The sequence below is a fragment of the Bicyclus anynana genome, chromosome 9 (assembly GCF_947172395.1).
Source record: "Bicyclus anynana chromosome 9, ilBicAnyn1.1, whole genome shotgun sequence".
NCBI classification, from domain to species: Eukaryota; Metazoa; Arthropoda; class Insecta; order Lepidoptera; family Nymphalidae; genus Bicyclus; species Bicyclus anynana.
Genome location: NC_069091.1, coordinates 13176277 through 13192991, shown reverse-complemented (window position 1 = coordinate 13192991; position 16715 = coordinate 13176277). Strand labels below are relative to the sequence as shown.

The window sequence follows — 16715 nt, the reverse complement described above, 5'->3', positions numbered from 1 at the left end:
CTAAAATATAAATTTCCTCCCTAAAAAACCTAAAATCTCAGATTTTCCAATACTGATGGATACTTGTATTAAACTTGTGTATAATGTATTGTGGGCAAAAATAACCTTAGCCTTTTTTACATCGAGATCGGTCGTAGGAATAAAGTAATCTGAAAAATATCTCATTATCATTTTATATGGACGAAGTTGTTGGTATATGCTAAATTAATAAAATATGATAAAATACCACCGAAATAGTCACCGGTGTAAATAAAATAGACGACAAGAGCAAAGTTATAAATTCCACTCTCAATAGGTACGCTGCAGACATTTTAAACTGCTATTTCGCATTATTGATTTGCCGAAATGCCGTTCGCTCGATGATCAGCATTATTGTTCTGCAAGGAGGGCACATCAACTTTTTTTTTATTAATCTTTATTTGTACACTAGCAGATGCCCGCGACTTCGTCCGCGTGAAAATCGATGTACACTTTATTATTTATCTATTCGCATTTTTTTATTTAATAAATAGTCCACTAATCATTTTACAAACATAGAACTCCAAACATGAACGGCCGGAGGCCGCGCGTTTTATGTGCATGGGTAAAATGCCCAGCCGAAGCCACGGATGGAGGCCCTGTCACAGACCTCCGGCCGAAAGCCAGTGTACAATTCGGTGTGTGGCCAGAAGTAGCGCGTTTTATATGCTCGGGTAAAGTGCCCAGCCACGGTCAAAGGCCTCACCACTGTGCAAAAATACAAAAACAGAACTCCAAACCTGAACGGACGGAGGCCTCGCGTTTTATGTGCTTTTCAAGCCTTTCTATTTCTAACGATAGTCAATGTATCTATTACCCTAAACATAATTTGAGAAATGACGAACATTCATAAAAAAAATTCAACCCTTATTTAAGAACTTCGAAAATTTCACCCCATAAGGGTGTAATTTGTATACCATTTTTGTAGACCATTTGTAGACCGTTTGTAGACCATTTTTTAACAATAACTTGAAAAATGGTTGATATTTATTTTTTCACAAATTTCAACTTTCAACCCTTCAGGGATTGAATATTGAAAATTCTTGAATCACATTCAATTTCGTATTTTTTTCATGATTGATGAACAATTTTTATTTGTTACTATAAAAATGGAGGACTTTTCATACAAACTTTCAACCATTATTTCACCCCCTTTTGATTTTATTTTACAGAGAGACGTCGGGTCTTCTCCGACCCGTGGTACACGGGGCGGGGGTACGGGCCTCGAGGCAATGCCTCCTTACCCGGGCATGTCGCGGGGGAACTTTCTCCCCCGGTGGTTTCTTCCAACCCCTCCCGGGGTTGAGGCTTTTCAGCCTAGGGGATTGGGCTTTGGACCCGTTGGCCCCGCGCGGACTGCGATTCCTCGCTATCCTGCGTCGGGGCAGCGCCGGGTTCAATGGGGGTCCCTGCGCGGACTGCGATGTCGTCGCTATCCTGCGCAAGGACGGTGTCATGTCCGGTGGTTGCGTCGTCCTCGTCGTCACCGTAAGTACCTGCGCCTGCAGGGTCGGCCGCTTGGAGGAGCTCCCGAGGTAGGGGACGCCCGTTCTGTGGCCTGTCGCAGTGTGGTGCGATGTCGCGGAGGTGTAAATTCGGTCCGTGGTCTGCGCGCGCGAACATGCGGCATGCTAGGTCACGGACGAATTCCTCCACGGTGGGCGTCTTCGTGTCACGGTGGATGACATCATTTCTGACGTATCTCGGAGCTCCCGTGGCAAGGCGCAGACACTTGTTCTGCTGGATTTGCATCCGGTTTTTCTGGTGCGCGGAGCACAGCGCGTACCAGGCCGGTGCCGCGTACGTAAGACGCGAGCGGACATAAGTGTTGAAAATCTTCAACTTGGCCCTCAGTGGTAGTCGGGAGGTTAGCACCTGGTACAGCATCGACTTGGCCGCCGCCGCCTGACACACGGCGTGGTTCACCATGTGTATCATGTCCTGCCCTCGTAATTGAAGTGTCCGCAGCGGGATCCGGATGCCGAACGCTATGGCGGCCGTCTTCCCCACGTTGACGGCCATTCTCCATTTGTCCAGCCATTCCGGGAGCAAATCCAGCAGACGCTGTATGCGGTTGGTGGCGATGATCTGGTGATAGGACGACGCGAAGTACGCACTGTCATCAGCAAATAGTGGTAACAGTACGTCTTCCTCCCCCTCGCGCAGGTGACCGGCGAGGGTAGGGATGTCATCTGTATATAGGGCGTACAGGCTTGGCGATAAGCAGCTGCCTTGTGGTACTCCGGCGCGTATCGGACGTGGCTGGGACTCTGCGCCCTCTACGGCAATGTGGAATGTTCTGCCCTCCAGGAAGGAAGCCACTAGCCGCACTAGTGCTGGTGGCACGGTGGTGTTCTTCAACAGCTTCGCCAGGAGGCCGGCATGCCACACCCGGTCGAAGGCTTTCTCTATGTCGAGGAAGACTCCAACGGTGCAGTGCCCTTTGTTCTTCTCACTGGCGATGAAGTGAAGTCCTCGAGCCAGCTGGAGCGTCGTAGAATGGTTGCTGCGAAAGCCGAACTGCTCATTTCGCAGTTGAATGTGGGGAGACAGCCTTCGCAGCAGCAGACGCTCGAACAGCTTGGCGATGTGTGGCAGAAGTGTGATCGGACGGTAGCTTCCTGGGAGACGACGATCCTTTCCTGGTTTCGGGATGGTGACAACCTTTCCTCGTTTCCATATTTCGGGAAAGTGCCCGGTGCGAAGTACTCCGTTGAAGAGTCTCGTGAGAGCTACAAGGCCTCTTCTTGGCAGCTGTTGGATTGCGGCGATCGGAATTCCATCATAACCCGCCGCCTTCCTTTTGGGTAGTTGGGAGACGGCTTTCCTCAGTTCAGACGGGGAGATGAAATAGTCGCCCCGGAGCGGTAGAGGTTGGGTTGTGAGGAACTCTTCAATTTGGTGTTCGATCGCTGCAATGTGCTCGGTTGTTGTAGGGTCTGTGGCCGGTGGGTTCGGATTGAACTGGTGTTCCATATACTCCGCCAGAATTTCCGATCTATCTTTGGCGGAGTATCTTCGTCTTCCCTCGCTGTCGAGCAGCGGGTAGACGGGTGAGGTCGTTTTGGTAAGCGTCTTGCAGAGATGGTGCAGTGAAGTTTCGGACTCCGACGCCGCGTCGATTTGTTTGTCCCAGTCATCGGCGGCGTGGTTCTCCAAAGCTATCACTATCTTCTCCGCAAGGTGGTTGAGGTTGCGCTTCACTCTCGGGCAGCGAGTTCGCGCCCACAGTTTTCGTAGGGCGCGTTTGTCTTCGAACATGCGCCGAAGCGAGCTCGGCAGCAGGTCTCGACGGCCGGGGTGGCGGGGGGTCGACGTGGCTTCGTCCTTGGCGGTTTTGATGGCCTCCGTCAGGGTTTCCGTAGCTCGGTCGACCTCTAGCGGGGTCGTGAAAGGGCCTGTGAGCTCTAGCTTCGACAGCGCGTCTGCATATTTCTCCCAGTCTGTTGAGGTCCTGGGGGTTCTCGGTATCGTGCAGTCGCGCTGGAGATTGAGCGTGACCATAATTGGTTGGTGTTCCGTGTCGGCGTTATATATGACGTCGACACTGAGCGGGTGGTCAATCCTGTGGTGCAGCACGATGTCTAGTATGTCGGGCTGCCTGTTGGGATCTGTTGGGATGTTGGTCGGCGATGATGGAGCCAACACCCCAAACTGGCGATTCTCGCTGTCTTCCAGGAGCGCCCTTCCAGCCGTATTTATGATTCGCGATCCCCAGGCCGGGTGTTTCGCGTTAAGGTCACCTACGACCAGTGTAGGGCGTTGTGGTTCCAGCAGTGCCTGGACGTCCATGCCGTGGTACTCTTCATTCGGTGGTTTGTAGGCGGCATACAGGTGGAGTTCTTTTTCTCCAATCTGGATCCGTACTCCTTGTGTACGTAGGGATCGGTACGGAGTATGATCCAGTTCCTCGTGCACTAAGTCTCTCCTCACCAGAGCCGCCGTGCCTCTATAGGCATTTCCTCTGGGGGAGACTTCGTCGCGACGGTACACGAAGAAGTTGGGGACACGAAGCTCGAAGTTGTTGTAGAGCTTCGTTTCTCCCAGGAGGACGACATGAGCGTCCTGCAACTGGGTGATTGTGATGAGCTCTCTGATACGGCCCTTAATGCCGCCTGGGTTCCAATAGATTACTCTTAGTTGGTGATGTGACGGAGTAAGGCTGCCATTCCTGTCTGAATGGCCGCCACCGGTCCCTGGCCCTGGAGGTATACGGTCAGCCCGGCCATCAGCGCTTCCACTACCACCCGGACTATGGCTGATAGGTCCAGGGTGGGCGTGGCTTCCCCCTGGTTCGTGGGGGGGGCTGATGGTGGGGCTTGAGGTGGAGTCTCGGTTGAGGTTGTTGGTTGTGGCCCCATTCTTGTTCTCCTGTGAGTGGGGCGTTGTGGTTTGGGGGCTGAGGTCGACGCCGCATGTGGTTCGCCAACGCCCTGTGGTCTGGAGGTTGATGGAGCTGGTGGTGTTGTTTCTGCTTCCGTCGTGGGCACTTCACGGTCCGGTTGAGCAGGTCTGTCCGGTTGAGCAGGTCTGTCCGGTTCTGGGACTGGCCGTGAAGGTGGTTCAGCCGGTACTGTAGGTACTTCCGCCGCTTCCGCTTGCGGGTGGGGGGTCGATGCCGCTGCAGGCTCTGTTTGGTGACGACGGCCGCCTCTGCGTCCGCGTCTGCTGCGCGGCGCCTTTCCCCTTTCCGTGGGCGGGTTTGCTGGCGGGATCAGAGTACTAGGTGCAGCCTGGCTGGAAGTTGCCTGCTGCTGTCTTCTGTCGGTAGCGCGCTGGGTCGTAGGTGGTATTTATTTTACAGAATTTGACCTTTTACAGTTTTATTATATATTCTAGATGGCGCTAGTAGACCTTATGCCACTGTAAAGTTTGGTGTTACAAATCGTTTATGTAAAATCTCAAATTTCAAATTAGAAGAAGAAGAAGAAGAAGAAATATACTTTATTGTACATTAAAAACAAAAATAATCAATAACTTATAATAACACTTAGAAACTAATGTACAAATGGCGGTCTTATCGCTAAAGAGCGATCTCTTCCAGACAACCACTGTGGAAGAGAAAAAAAAAACATAAGCACCGATTCGGGTATACGCACACAAAAAATAAGAAAAGTTAAGAAATTTAAATACATAAATAATATGCAATACTACATAATAATAATACAAACAGACTATACTTAACTACATCATACATATATACAAAGAAATACATATATACATACATACATACAAACACACATACATACATGAAAACCTGCAAAACATAAAAACAAGACGGCATCTAAGGGAAAACACAAAAGAAAAATAAACAAAATAATTCAAAAATAATTAATAAATAAAACATACACATACAAGCGTAATTTGGATTAATAAGTTACCTATATTAAAAGAGCAGGGAGGAAAAAAGTGCATGTTCACCAGCCGTTTGAAAGAGGTTAGAGATTGGACACGCCGAGTGTCTAAGGGCAATGAATTCCAGAGCCGAGCAGCTTTAACAGAAAAGGATTTAGAATAGAAGGAAGTATTACGAATTATTATATAGAATTTGATCAGTTTTATTATAAGTATGTATAGATATATAGATCATACAGAATACAAGCGAAAAAGAAACATAACAAAATACAGTAGAATACAAAATGCGGTTATATCGCTTCGTAGCGATCTCTAATATGCAACCTCATTTTTGTATTCTGATTATGCGATGTTAGGCTTAGGAAAAAATTAGAACATTAATCTGTAGGTGGTGTGTTCTTAATACATAATCCATACAATATACATACAAATAACTACACTAAAATACATATTAAACATGCAGGCATATTATAATACATAATACATAATAAAAACCATATTTAGAATTTAAACAATAACGTATTATTCATATACTCGTATTTATGAACATAAATTATATTATAATTATGATGAATATTATAAAATAAAGTACGTTATATTATATAAGTACCTGTAATAAAATATTTTTAGCAGATTCAGAAGTGGATTACAAAGCCAATCCGTATTTAAGCAACCGTATTAAGCCGACTGTACGACGAGCACCTTTTATCGCAAGTCGTTTCCGCAAACCGATTGCTACCTCTCTCTCGCCAACACGAGAGCGAGCGATGTCATATCCGTCTCTGACTACTATTTTCTACAATACTTAAATATTAATTTCATAATCTTTACTTTATAGATCCGGTCACTGAAAATGTATGGCGATCCCTATAATGGGGTGATTGAAGGAGTCATTAGCTACCTATCAATTTGCAATATGTTATATGGGGCAAAAATGTACCGATTTTGAAACTATAAATAATTTTCTCTTTTTTGTAAGAAATATGGGTTACCTATAACTCTACTACTTAAAATATATTTTTTCTCTGTCTACATTGTTCTCTAAATCATACGAATTGTCATAGTCTGCGACATTGATAGTTTGACATTGACATATTTTGATAAATCGATTTGTTTGTTATTGTTTGTCTTGTTGTACTGTCGTGCCGTTTATATTATGTTTTTGGATTATTTATGTAATAAACTCTTTGAGATTTTTGTAGTAACACGATAAAATGGCGAAACAGTGACCTAATTATATTGTGGTATTATTTATTTAAAATATGGCATTCTCCAATACGAAAAATTGTGTTAAAATGGTCCCTACACTTACACAAAATAGTTGTCGTATGTGCTTAGACACTAAATACAGTGATGTAATAAATCTTAGTGAATGTACGCATATTCTGGATTTGTTGAAATACTGCGTTGGATTTACAGTGAGTAAAAACAGTTACTTATTTAGGTATAAATTCTTGCTGATCAAAAACAATAACAAAATTATAAACATGAAGGTATTCCACTGCAGAAATAAGTTGACTTTAGACCTATCAAACCAATAGGAATATGATTTAAATAATTGACAGGTAACCTATGGAACAAAGTTCAATAATCATGACTCTTTTTCTTTTAACCAATATGAGAATTGCAAATGTAAATTACACATACATAAGCATACTGCAGCTCTAGCATAATACCAGTAATTCATCATCATCATTATCTACCCATATACTCCCTAACTGATGGGCACGAGTCTCCTCTCAGATTCTAATCTGGTCCGGGACATGCACCTCCAACTTTTCAGTTGTACCTTACTGGTACAAAAATGTTCTTTCTGTACAAAATATTTATTATAAATGGTTTTTAGATTTCTCTCATTTATTTATTAGTTTTTTTTTTTTAAATTTTTAACAATGTCAATATAAATATAAAATACAAAACACTATTAAAAATTTATAAAAAAAATCAACCCTCCCGCTGCGGGATATTTAAGTGCCCAAGCAACCGGTGGTCAGGACTCCAGAGTGAGGAAACTCCTCACAATATCTGTTGTATCCGACTCTTGATCCAACAGTTAAGCGAAAGCTTCTTAAGGTGTTGGTAAAAATGGTTATTATTTTATATGTGATAAGAGTTGGTGCACAAGGCATACCGCTAAATCTCTCTATGACCTTCCTAAATACCGTACTGTAGAACCACAGTAGGTTTTATGTCAGAATATGTATCCAAAGCTTTTCAAGTAAGGTACTTTTTTTTTTTTTTTTAATTCTTTACAAGTTAGCCCTTGACTACAATCTCACCTGATGGTAAGTGATGATGCAGTCTAAGATGGAAGTGGGCTAACTTGTTAGGAGGAGGATGAAAATCCACACCCCTTTCGGTTTCTACACGGCATCGTACTGGAACGCTAAATCGCTTGGCGGTACGTCTTTGCAGGTAGGGTGGTAACTAGCCACGGCCGAAGCCTCCCACCAGCCAGACCTGGACAAATTAAGAAAATCTCAATCTGCCCAGCCGGGGATCGAACCCAGGACCTCCGTCTTGTAAATCCACCGCGAATGCCACTGCGCCATGGAGGCCGTCAAAAATTGTCTATGTCTATCAAATTGTTGCTTGTTGGTTGCTCATGTCCATGACAAATGACATTTTATTTATGGTATCCCATATAAATAAAGTTCAAATTATAATAAAACTTGTTATAGGCAAATATTACATCAATAAGTAAAAATAATATAGCAGAATCACACCCAAGAGTTTGACAGGACAGTTCTGTGTAAAAATAAAGGATGCATAGGAGGATACATACTTCTATGGCCTCATCTGTATGACTTTTAATAATAATAATAAAATCATTATCATTATATTAAATAAAATTTTATATTAAATATAAGTCTGCTAGTCTATAAGAAGATAATTAATTTGAGAACGTTTCTGCTTTGTAAATGTTCATATAATTAATACTCACAAAGTCTCTAGTGCTGTCAACTTACTATTACATCAAGGAAGACTGTATAGTCTTATCTATTACCAGAAGAAGGTTCTTCTGGTAATAGATAGACTATACAATCATCATCATCATCATAGCAGCCAATGCGTGTCCACTGCAGGATATAGGCTATTTGGATGGTCTTCTAAACATCACTATCCTGAGCCGCATGCATCCAGCAAATCTCTGCAACTCTCTTTATATTTTCACCTGGTGGGTGGTCGACTGACACTGAGCTTTCAAAAGCAGGGTCGCCATTGCAGCACCTTGGGACCGTTTCATCCCCCGGCTCTTTTGAACTATGTTCTATGTTGCTACATAGTAATGAGTTATAGTTATAACCTGTCAGCATACAAGATCTGAGTCTATTCACAAAATATCCACTACTACTAAATTACTTAATGACAGGGTATGCGTTGAATTTCTACATTTGATAAAATAGTTTATATTTTGTGCAGCACAAATATGATAATTCCAAATTTAAATATATGTTATTTAAATTTTAGATATTTATGTTTTTTTATTAAAGTATATAAGATTTATTTTGTCCAGATGAACCTTCAGTACACATCTCAAGTACTGTGTATGAAATGTAAAAATAAGGTTGAAGAGTTTGCAGAGTTTAAAAAAAAGTGTGCAGAAACAGAAATAATTTGGAGAAAGTATCCAATACTCTCAAATAATCATCCTGTAAGTAAAAACATTTGATTTTTTGTCAGAACCTGGCAAACAAACTGTAACCCTTAGTATGTACCTTCCTAATTATGTGTGTCTTCAAAAGCGAAAGACACTCATCATGAACAATCGAAAGCTGACCTTTGCAGATGAAATTAGACAGGGAGGTAGTTTGGGAGAGGAGTGTAGTTAGTAGCTTAAGTTCACTGTTTGACCTTCAAGTTTGCATTCAAATTTAAAATAGTGCTAGTTTATACTGATTACAAATTTTTTATAAGTTATTTATTTTTAGCAAAAAGAAGAATTAAATTGTAGTATTGATGTACAAGTGAAAGCTATTAAAAACGAGCTATCTGATACAGAACAAGTATGTGATGATAATGAAATATGCACAGAAGTTGATTTAAACAGTTTTGAGCCAAAATCTGGTATCGAAATAAATAATTCTAGTCAATCTCCTAAATTACCAAAATTTTTGAATGATACCAAAGAAAGCAATCATTGTAATGTCAAATCAGAAAACACAACAAAAACATATAAATGTAAAAAATGTAAGAAAAATTATAGTGAGTATTGAATTTACTGTTGTCATCGATATTCAGTTATTAAAAGTGTATTTGATTTTTTATTTAATCTGTCGTATTGTTATGTTTAGATAACCACAAATGGCTGCAAAAGCATAGAAAACGTTGCACAAATTATTTAAAGAAAACTGATCAAACACGTGTAAAAACTGAAAATGGAAATGGCAAATCATGTACTGACAAATGTGGTAAGTTTCTTAACATCATACTTTTACCAATTAAAATAATACAAAAAAAATCCAATTTTATATCAATATTTTAGATTTCAAATGATTTATTTCAGTTAAATTATTGTTAACTCTGTATAAAAAAACATACGCGTCCAATTGAGAACCTCCTTCCGGCTTCAAAAGCTTTTTTGAAGCCGGTTAAAAAGGGTTTTAATCTTTTTTGTATGTGTGTTTCAAAAAAAAGGAGGAGGTTCTCAATTGGACGCGTATGTTTTTTTTTATGTTTGTCTTAATACGTCACTTGCTGGGCACCTTCAAAATTATCAGAAGGTAGCACACACGATGTTATTTTTCGCTTTTTAGTTTATTTTTGTCATTTTGAAGTTGGTTCAATTTTTTTGTTAAAAATATTTTTGTAGAGTACATATACATAAAAGAAGACAATATACATAATTACATATATATATATATATATATATATATATATATATGTAATTATGTATATTGTCTTATTTTCCTTACTTTAGGTGCTGCTGTTATATTTGAAAGCTCTAACTTTTTTTGGGTCTTCTACTACCCCCCCTGAAAATTTCTAACCTTAGCTGTTCTGTACCTGAACCAGCTAAACTTTGAAAGTGATGTATGAGAAAAAGAAGTTTGGGAACTTCTGGTCTAGATTGTAGATAGTGATTATTGTTTTAGGTTTATGTGATGCAATATTTACATGTGACCTCAACGAACATATAAAACAGCACTGGCTGGATAACCATTTGCAATGTGACTTGTGTAACTACTGCGGTATAGACTTCGCTCACATGATAACCCACAGGTATAAAGTTACTTTTGTGTTGTTCTTTAGATTTTCAGTTCAGAAATGATTAATGTATTCATTATCTAATTTGTCACAAACCATGTTTGTGTTGTTTTATTAAATCTGAAAAGGAATTAGGTCTTATTTCCAATTTTTAACAATTTTAAAATAATTAAAAAAATAACTTTTACTCATATATTATATCCTTAGGCAGTTGTTTGAGCTTTTTGCTAACATACATAATACATAAATAGACTCGGCGGAGGACGTTTTAATTAAAATATATAACAAGAAGAAACTAATTTACTTATACTTTTCAGATACAACCATTACCCAAATATGAAACTGCGGTGTATAGAATGCGATAAAAGAAAGTCATCCATACTATCTCTACAGTTTCACTTCAGGTCGGTGCACTTGCAGAAACCGGGTGGTTACTGCACCCTTTGTGATAAAACTTTTGATAAATTCAAGACATGGAAAACTCACCATCGAAAACATACGGAGAGTAATCGTATGTACGTGTGTGACCATTGTGATAGAAAGTAAGTATTATGCTATTTTATGTTAAGTTTTATGCGGTTTTTTTGACCATAAGTACCACGTACGAGATATCATTGTACACACTATGATACTATCTGCTGGCAGACTGACACGATTTACGATTGTTTGAAGATTAGCGAGAGAAAATAGAGAGACTAGTGCAGAGTTTCTCAAACTTTCGGCTCCACGAACCCCTGTTAAAATTTCCAAGTGACAGGGAACCCCTTACTAACTAATGCACTTTGAAGAAAATAAGGTTTTTATTTGAATAAAAGGTAACACATAAAGTACTTACCAAAAGTGTGTAATATTAATGTGATGGGTGGCTTGTTTCTTGTCGCAAATGAACTCAATGTTAGGAGCAAATTTGAAAAATTTTAACCTTAATTCTGACTCGGTATCAGTTATCAAACCACCATTACGTAAATCTTGTCGCGAACCCCCTGCCGTCAAATTGCGAACCCCTAGCGGTTCGCGTAGCCCACTTTTAGAAACCCTGGACTAGAGTATTCAAAACCTTCAAAGAATAGGATTTAAAAAATAACTTCGACAGTTGTAGACAAAATGTACAAAAACATTCTGTAGTTTTCTGAAACCACGATGTGAGTGAAACTACAGGCGCCACCATATTTGTCTGGGCTGCTATCAGCGCCGGACCGAGGTAAATTTTAGAATGGAGCGAGATCCAATTATGGCGCCTTTCGCGCACGTAAATTCAAATCCATGGTTCCCGTGGGATTTGTGAAAACCAGAATTTTACGCGAGAGGAGTCACGGGAGTCCTCTAGTAGTCAATAATTGAATATTGATTCCAGAACATTACCTCGATAGTGTTTGACTTTTCGATACTTCTGCCCATTTACATAGATCGAGGCCACAACGGTAACCCCCGCCGTGAAGTTTATAAAGTTGAGGTGAATTTATAATTCTGGCGTTACTTACCTTACGGCTGTCGGTATTAGGGCCAGAGCTGACATGACTGAGCGGCCACAAATCGCGTGGAAGCCTTAATGAATTTCAAAAGGAATGAGAACGTCTTTTTAAATAAACGACAGTCTTTAATGTTTTAGAACTTTGGGACATTGTAGCATGCTGGTATTCACATACTAATTCTATTACCTATTTCTCGGTTGTCCCATTACATCTCAATCGGGTTTTTAATTTTTTTGGGGTCAGGTTTTCAAATTTAATTAGTGTTTTCGCCGCGTTGCAACGAGTTGCGGTACGGACGGCTTCAATGTGCTCGTGGCGTTCGAGCCGTTCACATCTCTTGTTGTGTAATTCTTTATGGGTTACTTGGGATAGGCGGGGAGAGTGGTTTGAGTGGAAAAGGGGAGTGTTTGTTAACAGTCAAAGGATCCTTTAACCCTACACACAACATTCACAAGTGCGTGACTTCACACAAGGTCAATTCTCTGACATTCTAGGGTCTTATTTTGGTTACAGTTTGATTTGTTAATTAAGTTGTCCTGACAAATGTTGTGAAACATAACCTTTGTTCGACATTAGTTTTTTTATTTTTGTAATCACTTTTGAGTCTGCTAAAATTAGTCACAATATTGTCCATCATTCAGTTAGTGAATCACTGTTAGTTTTCTACTTACCTATGGAACGACTAAAGTTTACGCGAGCCCTTGTAGCGACCTTAAATAAACTTTAAACGTCAGATAAAGTAGGTCGTGACCTTCCGGAATTGTTCAGGTTTCCGAAATCGCTGACCCGACGCTGTGGCGGTGTCACGTATCCGAAAGGTCTTAGGTACCGATAAGTAATACATTAAATAGTACCAAAAGAGGGTTTGGTATACAGAATGTGTGATTGTGTCCATGTTTGTGGCTTCGCCCCAAACGGATGAATCGATTAGAAGTGAAATGTACTTAGAGGATTTTAATGAGATGTGGGTGCCGTCGTATGGATTAAATCTATATTTATAATAAATCTGTAGAGAGGCCAATTCTGTACATGAAATATATTTCCAAAGTAACTATCAGGGGGTGATTGGTGATCGATACTGATGCCAAAAATGCAATCTGTAAAATTTTAGTCTGTCTGTGTGTATGTTCGTTATAGAAATAAAAACTGTTCGACGGATTTTAAGGAAACTTGGCACAGTTATTCTTCACACTCCTGGGCAGGTTTTAGTATACTTTTCATCACGCTACGATCAATAGGAGCGGAGCAGTGAAGGGAAATGTTGGGAAAACGGGAGAAGTTACTTCATTAAATATGTAAGATTGATTGTAAGAGCTGGATTAAAGAGGTCTAAGGGGGGACGAAGTCGCGAGCATCCGCTATTACGAAATAAATCAATTATTCTTTATACCTTTATAATAATTGTGTATAAAAATAAATTAATAAAATATAGATACTTCCTTTTAGCAGTAAATAAATAATCGTAAAATAACCCACACGAAGGTTAAGGTCTCCCTCGCCGTAATTATACTAACCTATTTATTACCGTTCTTTCCGAAACGTTGCCGGCAATAGATCATCTAGATACGAAGTCGAAATAGGTGTAATTATCGAACAATGGAATTTGGACGTTAAGTTTTTGAACATTAGGTTTAAATTCACGTGGCGGCGTCTGAAATATATTTCTAACCTGTCAAAAGCAGAGGACCAGCGATACAGAACGAGCTTGTTATTGCTGTTGGCCGATTACTAATGACACATCGTTATACCGTTCAAGATTTTGAAATCGGTTTATTTCCACGCTACATTAAAGTCAAATAACCAATTTCCACACTTAGTAGGGTATTTTCTCTCTCCTGACTTTCCAAACAACTGTAGGAAAGTTTATTGAATTTTATAAATAGATTTTCTAACTTGGCAAGTCAATTCATACATTGCTTTTCATAAAGAAACATTGGAATTGTAATTTATTTTTCAATAAATGAGAGAAAGTACATAGTGTTATTGGGATGGGGGGTATCAGTGTTGGTATAAATAAGAGGGTATTTGATGAGTTGAGCTCAGTTGTTTGTGAGGCAGCGTATACATCCTCATGCTGCCAGTCGCGTTAGTGATTTTGTGCAATTTCGTTTTGTGTTATAATTATTGTTTATCATAAATCATAAACTTAAATTGTTTAGTGTGGGCATGGAGAACATGTCGGGCAGGGAAGGTAAGTGTTAATGCATTCTAAAGGGATCCCTTAACCTAATCTCAAGGTCACAAGTCCTGGGACCTGCTCGAGGTGTTTCCTCTAACACAAAATGATGGTACAATCACTGTCGCTGCTACCCATCACCATTCTATTTAAATGTTTGAATCACAATTTAATCATTTGTTCGCAGATTTTTGTACCGGTACGAAATCAAAGCGCATCTGGTGAATCATTCTGACTTACGTCAGTATGTATGCGAGACCTGCGGTAAAGGATTCAGAAGAATGTTCACTTTACAAGTAAGTACCTTCACATTTTGATGCTTTTTGAAAATTATGGATACTTCGAAATTTTAATAGACTATTAATATTTAGATCACATTATTCCTTTCAATTATGACGTGATCGCAGTAAAACTTAATTCTATCAACCTTTTAAAAATATATGATTTTCGAGTGTCACCCAACACATTTAGGTCATAAGAATGTAGGTACTTTATGTAATTTTAGATCGTAGCTTCTGTATTAGTAGTATTAAGCAAACTGATCTATTCGCAGGATCATATCAGAAACATGCACATAGAAAGAGAACCAGTAAAATGTGGACACTGCAACAAAATCTACAAGAGCAAATATAACCTCAAAATCCACCTCAGAAACGTAACCGTTGAGAAACAATTTATATGCGAGGTGTGCTCGAAGAAGTTTTACACGGAGCGAATTCTCACGAAGCATATGTTTTGGCACAGTAATGAGAGACCTTTTGGTTGCGAAGTTTGCGGGTTGAAGTATAAAGCTAAGGCGCAGTTGAAAGTGCATATGGTAAAGCACTCGGGTGCCATGCCCTTTACATGTGTCAACTGTGGCAAGGGATTTGCGTCCACTAGCCAGTTGAAGCGACACAAAAGCGTACACACAGGCGTTCGGGCGTACAAGTGTTTGCATTGCGAACGGTCTTTTCACGCTAAGAAGCGCTTGTTGGAACACGCGGCGCAACACAAGAATGACGGTGGTGTTAAATTGGAGAAGTAGTTCTTTGTTTAAGTCCTCGAATAAATTTATTATTTAAATAATGAAGCATTTTTTTTCACCGTTGCATAATTATAGACAAGATTTTTTTTACCTACAATGCTTTGGACGGGATGTAAATTTCAGTATAACTTAATTATTACAAATTATCAATTAACTGTCCTTATTAACCAAATTTTAGCCTCGTCGCCACTAATGTAAATAATAAGATTTAATAGGTATTTGACTTTTATTGAAATAGGTAGCAAAAACATGACAGCTGTGTTGTGTAACTTGTTCCACTACCCACTTAATTTAACTTTTGTTTTTAAATTGTAAATTATATACATGACAGTTGGTAATAACTACGGAATCAACTTTCAAAATGAATTTTGTTTGACTTTATGATTTTAATTGAAATAATTACTATCTGTACCGTGAGTAGACCTACTCACGTCGATGAACCATGTATCATAAAATCAAATCCATTAAGTAAGGCAATTTGATGGGCATCGCCCCGATGTATAATGGACGGCCGATTGAGTTAATTGCTTGGTTACGTGGCTTCGTGATACTGCACTTGCGGTTAATATTGAGCTGCACCTAACACCTTGTCCTGAAGTTGAGATTTTTGTAATACTATACGACTATACCATAGACGTTTTCTAATACTTTTATTATATTTTTTGGTGTAAACCGATTTCTCGTGGACGTGCCCTAAAGTCAAAAGTCAAAATTCATTTATTTCAAATAGGCTTAGTTTACAAGCTCTTTCGAAACGTCAGGTAATAATATTAAACTTAAGATAATGGTGATAATAATTATCCGAAAACTTAAAATTAAAGTTACGAGGGTTCCAAACGCGCTTTGGTCCGAGAAGAGCCGACAACAAACTCAGCCAGGTTTATCCTTTTTTAGTTTATCACCATTTAACAATAGGTATATAAGTAGCCTGTCATGTAGTACATTTCATTTCCAAGCAATTTTGTCATTTACGTAATCATTGACACTTTAATACGACTTTTCTATAAGCTTACGTTTAATAAAAACTTTGAACTTATTGAGAGACATGCCAGTGATTTCATGTGGCAATTGCCCTTAAAAGATTTTTTGTAACCTACTGTGATGTGCATAGCTATAATAACTTGCCATCGTGTTTTAAACGACAATTAGTTTAACGGTAAATTAATTTTTATCCGAAAATAGGATGACCGTTTTTTAAGTTTTATCTATACTTATAAAAAATCTGTAGAGAGGTCAATTCTGTACATTAAATATATTTCCAAAATAACTACCAGGGGGTGATTAGTAGTCGATACTGATGCCAAAAATGCAATCAGTAAAATTTTTGTCTCTGTCTGTCTGTCTGTCTGTCTGTATGTTCTTTATAGAAACAAAAACTACTCGACGGATTTTAACGAAACTTGGTACAATTATTCTTCATACTCCTGGGCAGGTTATAGTATACTTTTCATCACGCTAC

General features: G+C 39.5%; 1 protein-coding gene across 2 annotated transcripts; it reads left to right on the top strand.

The window, feature by feature from the left end:
- Window positions 1-6494: 6494 nt before the first annotated feature.
- On the top strand, window positions 6495-15297 carry LOC112052607 (gastrula zinc finger protein XlCGF57.1). 2 transcript variants are annotated; one of them, XM_024091754.2, is made up of 8 exons: window positions 6495-6791; window positions 8891-9028; window positions 9306-9564; window positions 9669-9785; window positions 10470-10596; window positions 10899-11123; window positions 14417-14525; window positions 14783-15297. In XM_024091754.2, exons 1-8 carry the CDS (start codon window positions 6636-6638, stop codon window positions 15254-15256), a joined length of 1605 nt encoding a protein of 534 aa, XP_023947522.2. In that variant the 5' UTR covers window positions 6495-6635; the 3' UTR covers window positions 15257-15297. The 2 variants fall into 2 exon arrangements, with proteins under 2 accessions (XP_023947522.2, XP_023947521.2); XM_024091753.2 differs by having other exon boundaries at window positions 9306-9579.
- The last annotated feature ends 1418 nt before the right edge of the window (window positions 15298-16715 follow it).

Excerpts from the sequence above, each read along its gene's own strand:
- LOC112052607 (XM_024091753.2), top strand. The coding sequence starts at position 6,636 with ATGGCATTCTCCAATACGAAAAATTGTGTTAAAATGGTCCCTACACTT. Across the intron at positions 9,580-9,668 it reads AAAATGTAAGAAAAATTATA|ATAACCACAAATGGCTGCAA; the intron begins GTGAGTATTGAA and ends TGTTATGTTTAG. Across the intron at positions 11,124-14,416 it reads TGTGACCATTGTGATAGAAA|ATTTTTGTACCGGTACGAAA; the intron begins GTAAGTATTATG and ends ATTTGTTCGCAG.